Source organism: Papaver somniferum, chromosome 11 (genome assembly GCF_003573695.1).
Source record: "Papaver somniferum cultivar HN1 chromosome 11, ASM357369v1, whole genome shotgun sequence".
NCBI classification, from domain to species: domain Eukaryota; kingdom Viridiplantae; phylum Streptophyta; class Magnoliopsida; order Ranunculales; family Papaveraceae; genus Papaver; species Papaver somniferum.
Genome location: NC_039368.1, coordinates 120,004,017 through 120,018,464, shown reverse-complemented (window position 1 = coordinate 120,018,464; position 14,448 = coordinate 120,004,017). Strand labels below are relative to the sequence as shown.

Genomic DNA, 14,448 nt, shown 5'->3' with positions numbered 1-14,448 from the left:
TTCTGGACAATACCAATCTGGCGGAGCGTTCTACGAGGATCCAAAATGACGAACCCGGTTGAATGAAACAAAGGTCCCATATAGATTGCAACATTAAAAAATACTCTATCACCAACTTCCTCATCTCCATCCTCATCAAGTTTCAAGTATGGATCAAACTCCACATCATCAATTATCAAAGCATCCAATTTTCTCCTCATTTCGACCATTTCATTCTCTTTAGCCTTGTGTTGGGTCCCTCCAAAGGGGTATCTTCCCCCTGTAGGTTTCTCTATAAACCATTTTGTATCCCTAGTAGGCCTCAAGGATTTAAAATGGTCGTAAACCCATGATTACGGAACAAAAAATAATCAATTATACATAGAAACCAATATATAAAAGTAAATTAAACCAACATTTGTCATATTAACACAGAATTAAACCAACATTTGTTATATTAACACATAAAGATACCTGGATAAGAGCAACACATCCCGTAATTTGTGATGTTCCACCTAGGAGCTTTGCAAAAACTGTCCATCACACTAGCAAGGAGGGCGGTGCCCCACGAGTACCTAGGTACCTTGTTTGTTTCCGGATCGAGACTGAGAGTCTTCAACCACTGCAAATAACAAGCATTTACCTTATTTCCTGAGAAATAGGGAAAAAAGACGATCCCAAGAGCATGCAACAAGTAAGTTATAGCAGTATGTCTAGCTCTTTTTGCGTCTATCATGATCTCTCTATTTTTGGTGTTACGGTCAGAATACTCAAATTGCTCCCTCATACGAACCAGGTTAATCTTCATTGACATATTAACTGCTTCACGACGTTCAACCGGTTGTTGAAATCCCATTTTAGCTACGGGCGGGGCTCCATAACCTATCTCAAACTCTTTTTCCGCGTTATTTTTGCTCTATCCAAGACAGTCTTTAGCCAAGACATAAAGGTCATCATAAGGTAGAGAATTGTTGAAACCCTCATACACAACATTTCCTTCCAAAGCAAGATCGGTGATTGCATTTGCATCATCCGGAGTCATAGTCATCTCGCCGAATGGGAGTAGAAAACTCATGGTTTCGGACCATAATCTTTCTCTAAAATTACAAACTGTCACAATATCAGACGACTTCTGCAGCGCCTAGATTCCAGACCATAACCTCGAAGCTTTTACCAAAGCTACCACATCTGGATGCTCTGGATGCTCACCCTCCAATGGCCAAAACTTTGGTTATTGGTGCTTTAGTTTAGGAACCCCTTTATTGGGAAACTACATATTATATAAAATCGTGGTTATTACAATTAAATATCCATGATAAAATGAAAATAACATATATTATTTTTGATTTATTAACTTTGTTGCACAGACTCTAGCAGCCCATGATGACTGGTAACCAATCAAGGCGGAACGATCTCTTGGCGCACCCCGAGGTCTCCCATTCTTCTTGAGAGGTAAAAACACCATAGCATCAATGATATCTCTTGCACTATCCTTTGGTGTATACTTCTTCTTTCCATCCTACTTGTCCTCCCCAACCATTGATCTACCTTTATCAAGAGCAAGACCACTAGAAGTGCCAACTTCAGTAACAACTCCACCTTCATTTCCCCCAGCAACATCAACTCCACCTTAATTTCCTCCAGCAACTCCACCTTAATTTCCTCCAGTAACAACAAGACCTTCATTTCCTCCAAAAAATCCACTTTCGTTTCCTCCACTAACAACAAGTACATCTTCACTTATTACACCAACTCCAAGTTCACTTGTATTCCTTGTGTTTGCACCCAGTAGTTTTCCGTGACGAGGTTGCGGAGTGGGATCACTAGAAGGTGTTACTTCTATTGGTATTTTCTTCCTCTTTTCTTTTCTGTTCAAAGACAAACCAGACCAAAATGCAAAAGACGATAAGTTACAACGGCTGGAAAATCTTGAAAAAACCAAGCCGACAAACCTAAAACGGCTAGGAAATATGCAAAGTTCAAGACGAAAACAAAATTACGGATATGATATTTATCAAACCGACCAAGACTTAATTAGAAAACGTCTAGGAAAAATGGAAAGTCCCAGCCGCAACAAAAATAACGGATGGGATTTTGATTTATCGACCAAGACGTAAAAACAATAACGACTGGGAAATATTTTGTTCTCATTGCTTACTCATATTACGGATAGGAAAATCAAGACGTAATCACAACTGCTGAAACAGAACTCGAACACAGGGAAACATACGGCTAGGAAAATCCTAGCCGTAAATAACTTGTTGCGGGTAGGATCTATCAATATCGTACGCGTCGGCTATTTTACGTCTGGGAGTTCTAAAACATCCCAACCGTAAGAAACATAAACGGTTGGGAGTTCTTAGATCTCCCAACCGTGATACATATACACGGCTGGGAAACCAATAGATCCCAACTGTGAGACATATTTACGGCTGGGAATTCAAGAACTCCTAGCCGTAAACACTTTCTGAAACTGTTTTTTCATACCTAAAATCTTCGAAACCAACTGAAAAATCGATAAAAAGCTTAAATAAAGATTGGGTATTTCATTTCAGACCTTATTGTTGTCATCTCAGGAGTCTGGGAGGCTGGTGCATCTCCTTCATTCAGATCATCTTCATCTTCACTTCCTACTTCATTTGTTGAAGTTGGTTTCTCTGCTTCAAGAGGAGGTTGATTCGACGAAGAATGACCTAATTTCTCCTTTTCTTTCATGCTTTACTACAATGAGTTTAATCGACGACAATTTTTTTTTGAATCGACGATTAATCGTTTCAAACGAAGAATGATAGATGAAGAAGAAGGAAAAGAGAAAGGAGGAGTAAGGAAAGAAGAATAAGAAGGAAAAAAGAGAGGTGGTGGGACGTTTTTTTTCTTTCTTTTAATGATTTAGATTTTAAGTTTTTTTTTCTTCATTTAATGATTTTCAGTTTTTCTTTTACTTTTTTATTAGATTAATTAGTTAATGGAAGGGTAGAAGTGTCATAAACAAAAATGATTGAGGGTATTTTTAAACTTTTACATGAATCTAATCTCCCCCTATACCAGTTAGTCTCCCCATAGTCTTTCAAGCGCCCAAGATCCCACCCCCTTTAAGCCCCGATAATAGAGTTCTTAAACTAGCCCACCCGAATAGGACCTCTCGGCAATTCCTCCTTGTTTTAGTGTTTGTTTGTCTAGAAGTACTCGTCCCAAAATTGGACCAGCACGCCGTAGCAAGTTCCGGTACTAGCGTTTCATACTTTTAAGGCTTGGTATCAGATCACGTGGCAAAACCCTTGGTCGTCTCAAGTAAAACCTTCTTCTCTTTACTAAAGGTAGGCTAGAGTTGGATTCTTCATCTCTTCATCAGGAAAACGCAGAATACTCCCATTCCTTCACCCCCACCACCCCACACCACCACCACCGTCTCTGCTGAGCTGAGCAACACCAACCAGGTAAGCATAACAAAACACACTTTCACTATTAATTGTAAGGTATTGATTTTTGTTTATTATTAGGGTTTTGAAATTTACGATGAATCTAAACCCATTCACTGGTCATTTCTATTAGGCTGAAGTTAAGTTTGGATAAACGAGAAAAAACCCCACGAATTTAAGAGAAATAGTAATGGCCCCTGATGCTTCTGAAGCTCTTGCAGGTATTCAAAAGGCGTCAATAAGATTTAGTGTTTTAATTTTTGATGTTTCTTTTCTCTCCTTTTCAATAACAGCATCTTCTTCTTCTTCTTCTGGATTTCAGTTAGAGAAAAAGTTCAGCAGTTTCTTAATGCTGCTCGTACTGGGGACCTTGATCTATTCAAGAGTAAGTTATAATAACTCTGAACTGATGACAATTTCTATTGATTTTTGTATTGTTTTTTTTTTCCTGAGTTTAGTTGTTTATATATGTTATCAGAACTAGCAGCAGAGCTTGACGATGAAGGGAAAGGGTTAAAGAAAACTGTTGAAGATGTTAAAGATGCAAATAAACGTGGGGCATTTCATTTTGCTGCTAGAGAGGGAAAAATTGAAGTTTGCAAGTACTTAGTGGAGGAATTGAAGATCGATGTTAATACAAAAGACGAGGATGGTGATTACATAAATCTCTCTTTTGCAGTCAACTTACTATGTCTGCTAATGGCAACAACCTTTTACTAATAATTATATTTGATGTGTCTGCATTTTCTTACTGCCTTTGCAGGTGACACTCCACTTCTTCATGCTGTTCGACAAGGACATAATAACATTGCCAAATATCTTCTCGATTGCGGTGCAAATCCTGATGCTTCTAGTGAATTAGGAGCCACTGCTTTGCATCATGCTGCTGGAATGGGTATATTCGACAAGTACTTTTATGTCTTTTTTTTCTTTTCTTTTTTTCTTTCTGTTCTTAGGTGAGCTGCATGATTGAAGTTTATATATATCATGTCTTTTTCCAGTTAGGAAAGTTGAATGGTTTCATAGAACTTATTTCAATTGTATGTAGTTAGCTGGAGCTGGTCTCTTACTTTGAAGTGTCCCCTCTCTATGTTGCTAGTATTCTTTTAATAAAACTTCATATAACATGGTTGCTTTAGTCAGAAATGAAACTTACAAAAACTTAATGCAAGAAAGGCGCAATACCTGTTATTCAATTCAGAAAAGAAATCGGAGTTGATAGAAAGGTTTAAGATGTAAGGCCTAAGCATGTTGGTAACTCATTGCTATGTCAAGAGCTTTGATGCGGTCCTTAATGATCCCCTGGAAGTAGTCCTTGTGGTCTTGGCTGTAGATAAACTGATGGTGGGATCACTGTGGGAGATAATGCCGTCTTCTATTGTCATGCATAAACTAGGGGATTATCTATCGCCAATCGTGTGAAATATGTTTTGAATGAGATCAAACTTCTGGAACATATTGCTGAAAATATACCTCCATGCAAGATATAGTTGTATTTCATGCTAACTGGTCAGAATATTGACAATTTGTGCAGGAAACACAGAGCTGCTCAACCTCTTGCTCTCTAAAGTGGTTGAGGTTGATTCACAAAGTGATGCTGGTACACCACTCATTTGGGCTGCTGGTCATGGACAAGCAAATGCCGTGAAAATTTTATTAGAACACCAAGCTAATGTATTCTATTCTTCTAATATTTTGTATTTTATATTCTTGGTTGCCTTGATATGCAGCAATTTTCAACCCTTTTCCTTTTCTTCGCCATTCAAGCGTTAGTTATCCATAGGAATTTCCCGTCTATATCAGAGGCGGAGCCAATGTAGAGCAAGGGTGTGCAATTGCATACCCTTGCTCGCCCAAAATCTCCACTGGCTCATGGTTTTGTAAGCCCAAAATAAGAAAAAACTGAATATTGCACCCCCTGTTTAAAGAACCCAAGTAAATTTTGCACCCCCATTAAAAGCCCAAGTAAATTCACACCCTATTAGATGCCCATTTTCATATGACATCAATATATTGCCACGAGAGTCTGATAATTGATGCACTTGAACTGCGACGAAGGAATGAACTGATGAGTGATGTCTCCTTTGGATATTTTTTTTTGCACCCCCTCTTTTCAAATCTTGGCTCCCCCCCTAGTCTATATTATATTCTTTTCCTCTCTTCTTCTTTGAAGTAATGGTACTTAGTGAAATCATTTACTAATATAACTAATTTCAAGGTGTTCTATTCCTTGTGCAATGATGTTATGTCTGATGTCTATGTTTTTTTTTATCATCATTAAGGTACTTTTTCCTGAGCTTGATAGACAAAGACCATAGTAATCTAGAAGATTAATAACCGTTCTGTGATATTCTTCACATGATAACCCTATATGGGATAGATATTTGCTCATCAATTTTCTTAAGTAGGTCTCTTAGTTATGGACATTGATGTTATCACAGATTGAATTTTGTAACCAAAGTGTTCGGTTCTTAGCTTGATCTTCATCTGGTTTGTACCTTTGCAGCCCAATGCGGAAACTGATGATGGTATTACTCCTCTTCTGTCCGCTGTAGCAGCTGGAGCTTTACCATGTTCAGAGCTGTTAGTTAAGGTGAGGTAATTTAAATACCCTTCTGGACCCGATTGTGTTTCTGAAAAATCGGTTTGCAGATGTTTGATTTTTATAAATCATAACTTCCACGAAATCCAAATTCCTTGTTTTTCCACCAGCCATTATTTTGTTTATGGGTACAGACATAATATGCTTATACAGTATACTCTGCTCTAGCCTCGAAAGATAGTAGTAAGTAGCTGGTTATATAAACTACCGTATTTCAAGCATATTTTATACAAAGTACGCAAGTTTAATAAGATATTTTATTAGGATAATAAGACTTGAAGCACGCTACATTGTTATATCCACAGACGTCTAGCTACTATCAGCTTGACTTGGCTTTAAAAAATCATCAAAAGGAGGAGAATGTCCTTACAAACTTTTTCTGAAAGTGGGCGTGCAATGGGCTGTACGCCACTAAGTTGTAAAAGTTTCTATTTTCCATGCCGATCTGGAGGTGGTTTCTTTGTTCCTTGCATCAGAAAGGAAGGAAGAGTCGAACTACCCTTATCCTTGATTTAAATGGATCAAACCACGTAATAATAATGAAGAATAGCACAATGATTTCTGGGATTAGAGTTCTTAACGCGAACGCACACAACCAGATGATGCTGGTCAAAATCTTCGACTCCTGCCGTATCCAGATGTTAGATCCAAATAATTACTTAGAGTAGTTTATAGTTTGAGTTAGCGTCAATGTTTAACTAGAGTGGAGGAGATACAGCAGTCTGCATTAGATTGTCTGGTTTACTAATTTGAATAGGCTCTTGGTGTAACTCCATGCATGCGTACCAATATTTGATTGAGGACTGACTTTTTCCTTTATATCTGTACAGGCAGGGGCTAATCCAAACGTTTGTGCCGGTGGAGCATCTCCTTTGCTCATTGCTGCTGAAATTGGAGATTTTGATGTTATCGACTGCTTGATAAAAGCTGGAGCTGATCCCAACCTCACGGATGAGGTAAGGCAATTGCTTATTTTTCCTAATAGTTTCAGAAGCCAACCAAATTGTGGGAACTCCTATAGTTTGTTTCCGCATGTTGTCAAGTTTATGTGTAATTAAAGAGCCTCGCGAAATCTTCAAATTAAGTGTTGACCTCAAGTTTAATGGAAGCAACTGTGCACTGTAACGATGTATTTTTGAAAGTCTGATTGCATAGCACAACTCCAACGTGATCGGTTTGATGGAGACTCCTTTCTTGTTGGAGGATCTTTGATATAAGCTGTTTACTTTACGCTTAGTATTCGTCATGACTTGTTGGTTTGCAAAATTGTATTGGTAAAATATTAGGTTTTTATAATTTATAACTATTCCTGACATCCTTCTATTTGGCGGTTCTATTCATACATGAAATAATTGTTTGATATCATAGATCTTTTGAATTCTCTGATCTGCGTAGCATCTCATGTTTAATATGGATGAATCAGTGAACTCCTAAGAAGGAGAATGGTTATCACCGCGTAGTTGTGATAATCTAGTGGCCGAGTGTCACTATGATGTGATTTTTTCATTTTCCTTCTTCTTTATGCTTTTTTCTCAGGATGGTCTGAAGCCCATACAAGTTGCTGCTGCTAGAGGTAATTCTGGTGTTGTGGAGGTTCTGTTTCCGTTGACATCCCCTGTTCAAACTATTTCAGACTGGAGCATTGATGGACTAATCAAACATATGCAAGCTGAACAGCAGGTAGTCTGTGTACTTCTGAATTATTGCAAATCTTCGATAAGATTCTTAATTGATCCGGGAACATTTTAGTTTCTTTCGTGCATTGTCTTGATTTGATTTGGCCAACCTTTGAATTGTAATGGTGCAGGAAATTAAGGAAGTTGATCAGTCTAAAGATACTAGTTTACAAAAGCAGAATATTCCGGAGGTTATCTTCTTGCCTGCTGAGTTAATTTTGCTTGTAGTTTCTTGATTCAAAGTGACTTGGGAGACCGATTTCATTTTACAGTAAACATCATTAGTTAATGCTTTCATTGACTTCTCAGTTGTTTGCATTTCATGTTTAAACTCCACGAGAAGCAAACAGTAAAATACACACTTGAGTTTGTTACATCACATGATAATGCATTCCCTTTCAAATGCATTTGGGTTATTCCTTAAGGAGTGATGCAATACACGATGTTTGTCAAAGGGGTTGGGGTTGTTACTCTTTGCTTGTTTGTTAGTAGGTAGGCAGTTTTTATTCCATTCCACGATATTTGTAGCCTGTTAATATGCAGCATTATTCACTTAATACTTTCAAGAAATTTTATTTACTTTAAAAAAAAAAGCTCGGGGCCCTGGCTACGATAGGTAGATGATTAACTTTTAAGTTTGAAGGCATATAAAAATAGCTAATGTGTGAAATATTTATTATCTTTCAACTGCTTTTGTGTTGCATCTGTGTTTATTCACGCGTGATTTTCAAGATGATGAATAAGTTTGTCAGCCTGCATCTTGTATGAGTTCATCTTCATTCTCTGTGTTCTACCAATATACTACATGTTTTTCACATTTTATTCAGGTTACACCCGAGGCAAAGAAGAAAGCTCTAGAGGCTAAATCAAGAGGTGAAAAAGCTTTCAAGAGAAACGATATTCATATGGCAGTAGATGCTTATACACAGGTAACATTTTCACATAATTTATCAATTTGTATCTTGATTCAAATAAGATGATTATTTAGATTTGTCTTTGATTACCAAAATGATATTTGCTCACGAGGTGTTTGTTTGAGTCACTTTTTCACACCTAAGTCTCGTTATATACAATTTTGAATTTTCAAAATCAAGTTATCTGTTTTAGGATGGTCAAATTACTGGATTGATCGGGTTCACGGGTTTTTTCTTCTCTAGAAGCACCTTCCTTGAAATCTCGCTAAATGGCTGTAACTAATCCTTTGTGGTTCTCAAATGCAGGCTATCAATTTCGACCCAAGTGATGCTACCCTACTATCTAACAGAAGCCTTTGTTATATTCGCTTGGGACAACCCGAACATGCCTTAACAGATGCCAAGGCTTGCAGAGAGCTGAGACCAGACTGGCATAAAGCTTGTTACAGGGAAGGCGCAGCATTGCGTTTGTTGCAGGTATCTATAGATTCATTTTTGTTTACCTTCGATTTTCTTTTAATCAATTTGAATGGTTGATAAATTTAGCTGAAATGCAGAGGTTCGAGGAAGCAGCAAATGCTTTCTATGAGGGTGTTCAACTAGATCCTGACAGCAAGGAGCTTGCAATTGCTTTCAGGTTACTACATCAGCCTTTTCCATCTGGTTATGAATTTGGTAGTTCGTGTTTGAAAAGTCTATACTTTTTGTATTACTTAAAATACTGACTGGGATTCCGGAGTTGCTCAAATCATCTTTAGTAATGCCAAACTGCTTGAACGTTCTATGTGCATCACAAGAAAAGCAGGATACCTCCACCCTAACATATTATATCATGAATAAGCATAGCACTATCTCATAACAAATTCTCCTCAAAGACTTGAGATTTATTTGTTTAACAATGTTTCACCTAATTTTGGACCCCAGACAATAATATACAGGCAAGCAACAAATGTACAATATTCTCTACATTTCATGTTGCTTGGGCTTCCATCCCTAACTTTTTTATTGTATTGTTAATTTTACAGGGAAGCTGTTGATGCCGGGAGGAAATTTCACGCTGCAAACCAGCAGAAGTCTTAGGAATGGTTATTGTTTACCAGCAACGGGCTTCTGAGATTTCAGAGTATTTAGTATTTACTATATTTACAAATTACAAAACGATTTTGTGAAATTTTTGTTTATACTGTAGTCATAATTATTTTTTTTCCAAGAATTTTCTAAATCTGTGCAAGGAAATAGTTTTGAGTTTGTTTTACTCTTTTATAGAAAACAGATTTATGTTCTTTTCGTCTTTCGAAGTTCCAAGTTTTTAGCTTTACAAGTCATTCGTGGTAAGTTAGTCGGTGTACCCTTTATTAGATGGTATTCAGAACCTGGCTAATTTGAGGCTTACTCAAATTATTTAAGACCTACCATTTTCTTCCCCAATGTAGAGAAGGCCCGTGAAAAAACCAAACTATTTTTCAAACACTAACCCAGATACTAAACATATTAAGCTCTAAATAATCAGGGTGATACTGTTTCCTATTGTTTGGGCTAAATGAAATCTGTATCCAATGAAATTGGAACAAAAATCCATTTCAATTCTAAATAATTAAATTAAGTTTTTAGTTGATTTTATAATTCCAATTCTGCCCTGAATCTCATATATACATGATCTTTATAATGAAAATTTTGGCGGAAATATAATAGAGGTTATGGAGATCGGATTCACAGAGAGGATCCGAGATATTCTCTATCGGAACCTTTTTGTGTTTAGATTTTAGGGTTAATATATCAGATTTATACCAGTTTCATCGATATTTTCAATTCACAAACTATTCTTATCTCTTTCGACAGTTCAATTTCATATTTGACCATCTCATAAACTAATTTTGAGATCTCTTTTTCGCTTCAGTTTAGTTGAAGATCGAAATTGATTGAAGAAACTGAAGAAATTTGGTTTTTCGTTCTCATCTTCTTTTCAGCTTAATTTGAAGAAAGGAATAGAAGTAATAGTTTAATGCTTCGATTTTTCATGTTAAGTCTATCATCTTCACATTGAGTAGTAGAACCACATTCATCAGGAACGCAAATTCTATTTTCAGGTATTTTTACAGATTTTATTTGTTTTTGAATTTTCTAGTTGATTTCATTAGAGAAGCTATAATAATGTTACACTTTTTCTTTGCTGTTCATATTGAAATCATTTACTCATGTTGATTATTTGCTGGTGCCGTTGTTTATATTGAAATCGATATGGATGTAATTTTTTGGTTTTCACGTTTTAAATTGAGTGAAACCTTTTTTGGTTCCATACTTTTCTTTGTAGATATGGACTCTGTTGTTGCAGTTGTATGTCACAATGAAGCTTCATTGTCGTCTCTTATTGGTTTACGATCAACTCTTATGGATTTAAAGGATAATATTTGTTTTAAATTGGGTTCATTTATCACCATTCACTATTGAAATCATTCACAAATTTGGTGAGCAGCAAAAGGTTCTTCAGTCTGATTTTGATCTCCAATCAGCTGCTGTGTTTTCTCTGTTTAATAAGTTGCCAACACTAGACTTATATGTATATCATAGAGGTGAAAGTTCAAGTTCAGTATGCCACAGAGGTGAGAGTTCAAGTTCATCATACCATAGGTCAGAAGTTGTACCTATTAATCAACAACTAGTTACCAGTGTCACTGATTATGATGACCCTAACATAGTCAAAGAACCGTTGAAATCCGCTCGTTGGCTAGGTTTTTTTCAGAGTGTTGAGTAAGTGTTTCCAGGAGGTATGCAGCAAGTGCGTCAAGATTTGATGATATACCATGCTGCAAATGGCTATGCCTATAAGGTAACAAGAAACGAGAAGCTGCAGATCAGTGCTTGTTGTGCTAACAAGGAGAATGACAAGTGTAATTGGCACATGTATGCTGTTTCTTGTGACAGTGTCGAAGGAAGTCCCTTTATTATCAAGGAGTTAAATAATCAACATACTTGTGGCGCTGGATTTACTGACGTACCACATGTATCAAAGAAGCTAATAAGTTCCTTGATCAAGGATGAGATTAAACAGAACCCAAAGAAGAAGACAAAGGAGATTATGGAACAAATTACAAGAGAATATGGCTTTGACATAAGTCGTTATTATGCATACGCAGGGAAGAGATATGCATTCAATATGGCATAGGGAGAGGATGAGAAATCATTTGCTTACTTGCATTGGTTTACAATGCAATTGTCTGAAACTAATCCTGGATCGCATGTTGTTTTGGAAACTGACAACAATCAAAAATTTGTGAGATTGTTCATTGCCTTCGGAGCATGTATCCATGGATTTAATTACTGTCGGCCCTTGCTATTCATGGACGCAACACATTTGAGGAGTAAATATCTCGGTCACTTGATGGCAGCAACAGGACTAATCGGGAATAATGGTAATGTTCTGAACCTTTTTCTGTTAGTTTTTCTCATCATTTTTTTTGCTGAAACCTTTTTTATGTTTTATTGGTTTCATCATTTTTTTGTTGTGCTGTTTTGTCAGTTTTTCATGTTTCGTTTCATTTTATTTTGCAGGAATTTATCCTTTAGCTTATGATGTGGTTTCAGCTGAGACTGATGCGAACTGGAAATGGTTTATGGAGCATCTCAGGGATGTTGTTTCTCCTCAAAGACAACTTACATTTGTGAGTGATCGAGGTAGTGGTTTAGTCAACCAAATCCCCGTCGTTTTTCCAGGTGCATATCATGGATGGTGTTACTGGCACATGACAAACAATGTTCATGCATGCTTGCCTAAGTCCGCCAAGACATATAACAATTATGTGTTGAATTTGTTTGAAAAATGTGCATATGCAAATACACATGTAGAGTTTAAGGAGAGTTGGGATAAGTTGATGCTGGTTAAAAATCAGAAGCTACAAGATTATCTTAGTAGAAATCCAGTTGATAAATTGGTTAGTTTTTTTTTCCCGGGCTGTCGATATGGGGAGATGTGCTCAAATGTTGCTGAATGTTTGAACGTTTGGATAAAGGAAGAGAGGGATATGCCTATCGCGGTAATGTTTGATAAAATAGGACCGAAGCTTATGGAAATGATGTGCACCCGTCATGAAGAATCTGCGACATCGTTCGTTTGGCGAGGAGTTTTATGTCTAAAAATGGAAACTGAACTCTATAACAATAAGATGCATGGCCGTGATTACAATGTTACCAAGTCGTCAGAATTTGTGTATGAAGTTCATGCCTCATTAACACAAAGGGTTGATTTGAAAGAAAAGACATGCTCTTGCAACCGCTGGAAAATCAATGGCTTCCCTTGCGCCCATGTCGTTAGGTGTATAACGGGGAATGAAGAAGATCCCTATAAATATTTTGAACACTACTTCACCACTAAGTCCTATTGAGAGTCTTATTCAAGACCAGTTCATCCAGTTCCCACAGTTGAAAGGCCTGCGACAATTTCACCCAAGTCTGTTGTTCATGGACCTAAAGTTTTACCACAATCAGGTCGTACAAGTAAGAAAAAAAAGATTCCTAAAACAGGTTCAATTCCCAAGAAGAAGATGAGAACTTGTGGTGGTTGTAATGAATTGAGTACTCATAATCGAAGGACATGCCCTACGAAGCAGCTGTGAAGTCTTTTTGAGACTGATTTACTTTTAATTTTAGTTTAGACTTCTTCTATTCTATTAGCATTTCGCATACAGTTCGTAAACTTTGAGTATTTATTTTAGTTTCGACTACAATATGTTATTGTTCATTTTATCTTCTTGTCTTCCTGTCTACAGTAAAACATGTTGATTTCCTGTTGGTATTTCATCTTTGTTTCATTTATATTAAGTTTTCCTTTTAGGTTTCACCTGCAATATGTTGAAACCCTTTTTGGTTTCATCATTTCTACTGTTATTTTGTAACCAAAATAGGTTGGATACCTTTTTGATTAGATCACTACTTTTGTGACTTTGCAATGTATGAGTTGTCCAAGTATGTTGTAATTGGCTTGGCTTTTTCTCTTTAAATTTAATGTGTTATGAATTATCTCCATGATTTGTTACCACTGTATCGAATGTCGGTGTGTTTTCTATTATAGTTTAATACTTCGATGTAATTAGACTTCTCCCTTTGGAATATGAAAACGTTCCATGCCTTGAAGTATATCAATTTTGCGTATAAACAAAGCCGTGATACGACCCTTTTCCTTTTGGTTTCACCTGCAATATGGTGTAACCCTTTTTGGGTTCATCATTTTCTGCTAAAGTGAAACCAAAATACGCTGGAACCCATTTTGGTTTCATCAAAAAGCAGACATACATAACATTATGCGCCAATATGGTTTCGGTTAAACATAATTGAAAACGTTACAAACATTGTTTCCAGGTAATTGACAATACTCGAATTGAAACCATTCATACATAATTTAAACCTTTCATAAACTATTATAAGCATTCAAATTTACAAATAGTTGACAGTATATTTTGGTTTAAATAGTCATGTTCATAAATAGTTTTATGAAAATATTCTCCTCATGAGACTCTTCATGTATCAAGGAGGATCTTACACACCAGCTTTGGTCTCATTTGATGCACCTTTTCTGAAATATCATCTTCAGGAGACGCCATGTTTCCCTTCAAGAGGCTCTTCATGTAATAGCAAACATGAAGACCACAATCATTCCTGAAACAACCAAAAAAAAATGTTTTAATATTTAATATTTTGCACTCCTTTAAAATTTCCAAAAATAAATAAATTGTTTTACCGAACTTCCAAACATAGGTGATGATTGTTCTAGCTTACCCCATTTGTTGACAACATGAAGGGGTGTGCATAGTGTATGGTGTTGGCTGACTTGTCTTCTCATCATGGGGGATCTTTTCATCGTGTTG

At 36.6% G+C, this 14,448-nt stretch overlaps 2 protein-coding genes across 2 annotated transcripts; both read left to right on the top strand.

The window, feature by feature from the left end:
• Positions 1-3,183: 3,183 nt before the first annotated feature.
• LOC113323413 (ankyrin-1-like) lies at positions 3,184-9,881 on the top strand. Its single transcript, XM_026571712.1, has 14 exons — positions 3,184-3,416; positions 3,532-3,619; positions 3,721-3,783; positions 3,877-4,050; positions 4,162-4,293; positions 4,933-5,072; positions 5,905-5,991; positions 6,831-6,956; positions 7,537-7,680; positions 7,808-7,867; positions 8,504-8,605; positions 8,897-9,067; positions 9,148-9,227; positions 9,616-9,881. Exons 2-14 carry the CDS (start codon positions 3,589-3,591, stop codon positions 9,668-9,670), a joined length of 1,365 nt encoding a protein of 454 aa, XP_026427497.1. The 5' UTR covers positions 3,184-3,416; positions 3,532-3,588; the 3' UTR covers positions 9,671-9,881.
• A 1,914-nt stretch (positions 9,882-11,795) lies between these two features.
• On the top strand, positions 11,796-12,969 carry LOC113325013 (protein FAR-RED ELONGATED HYPOCOTYL 3-like). The gene is made up of 2 exons (XM_026573257.1): positions 11,796-12,000; positions 12,140-12,969. Exons 1-2 carry the CDS (start codon positions 11,796-11,798, stop codon positions 12,967-12,969), a joined length of 1,035 nt encoding a protein of 344 aa, XP_026429042.1.
• Positions 12,970-14,448: the final 1,479 nt, after the last annotated feature.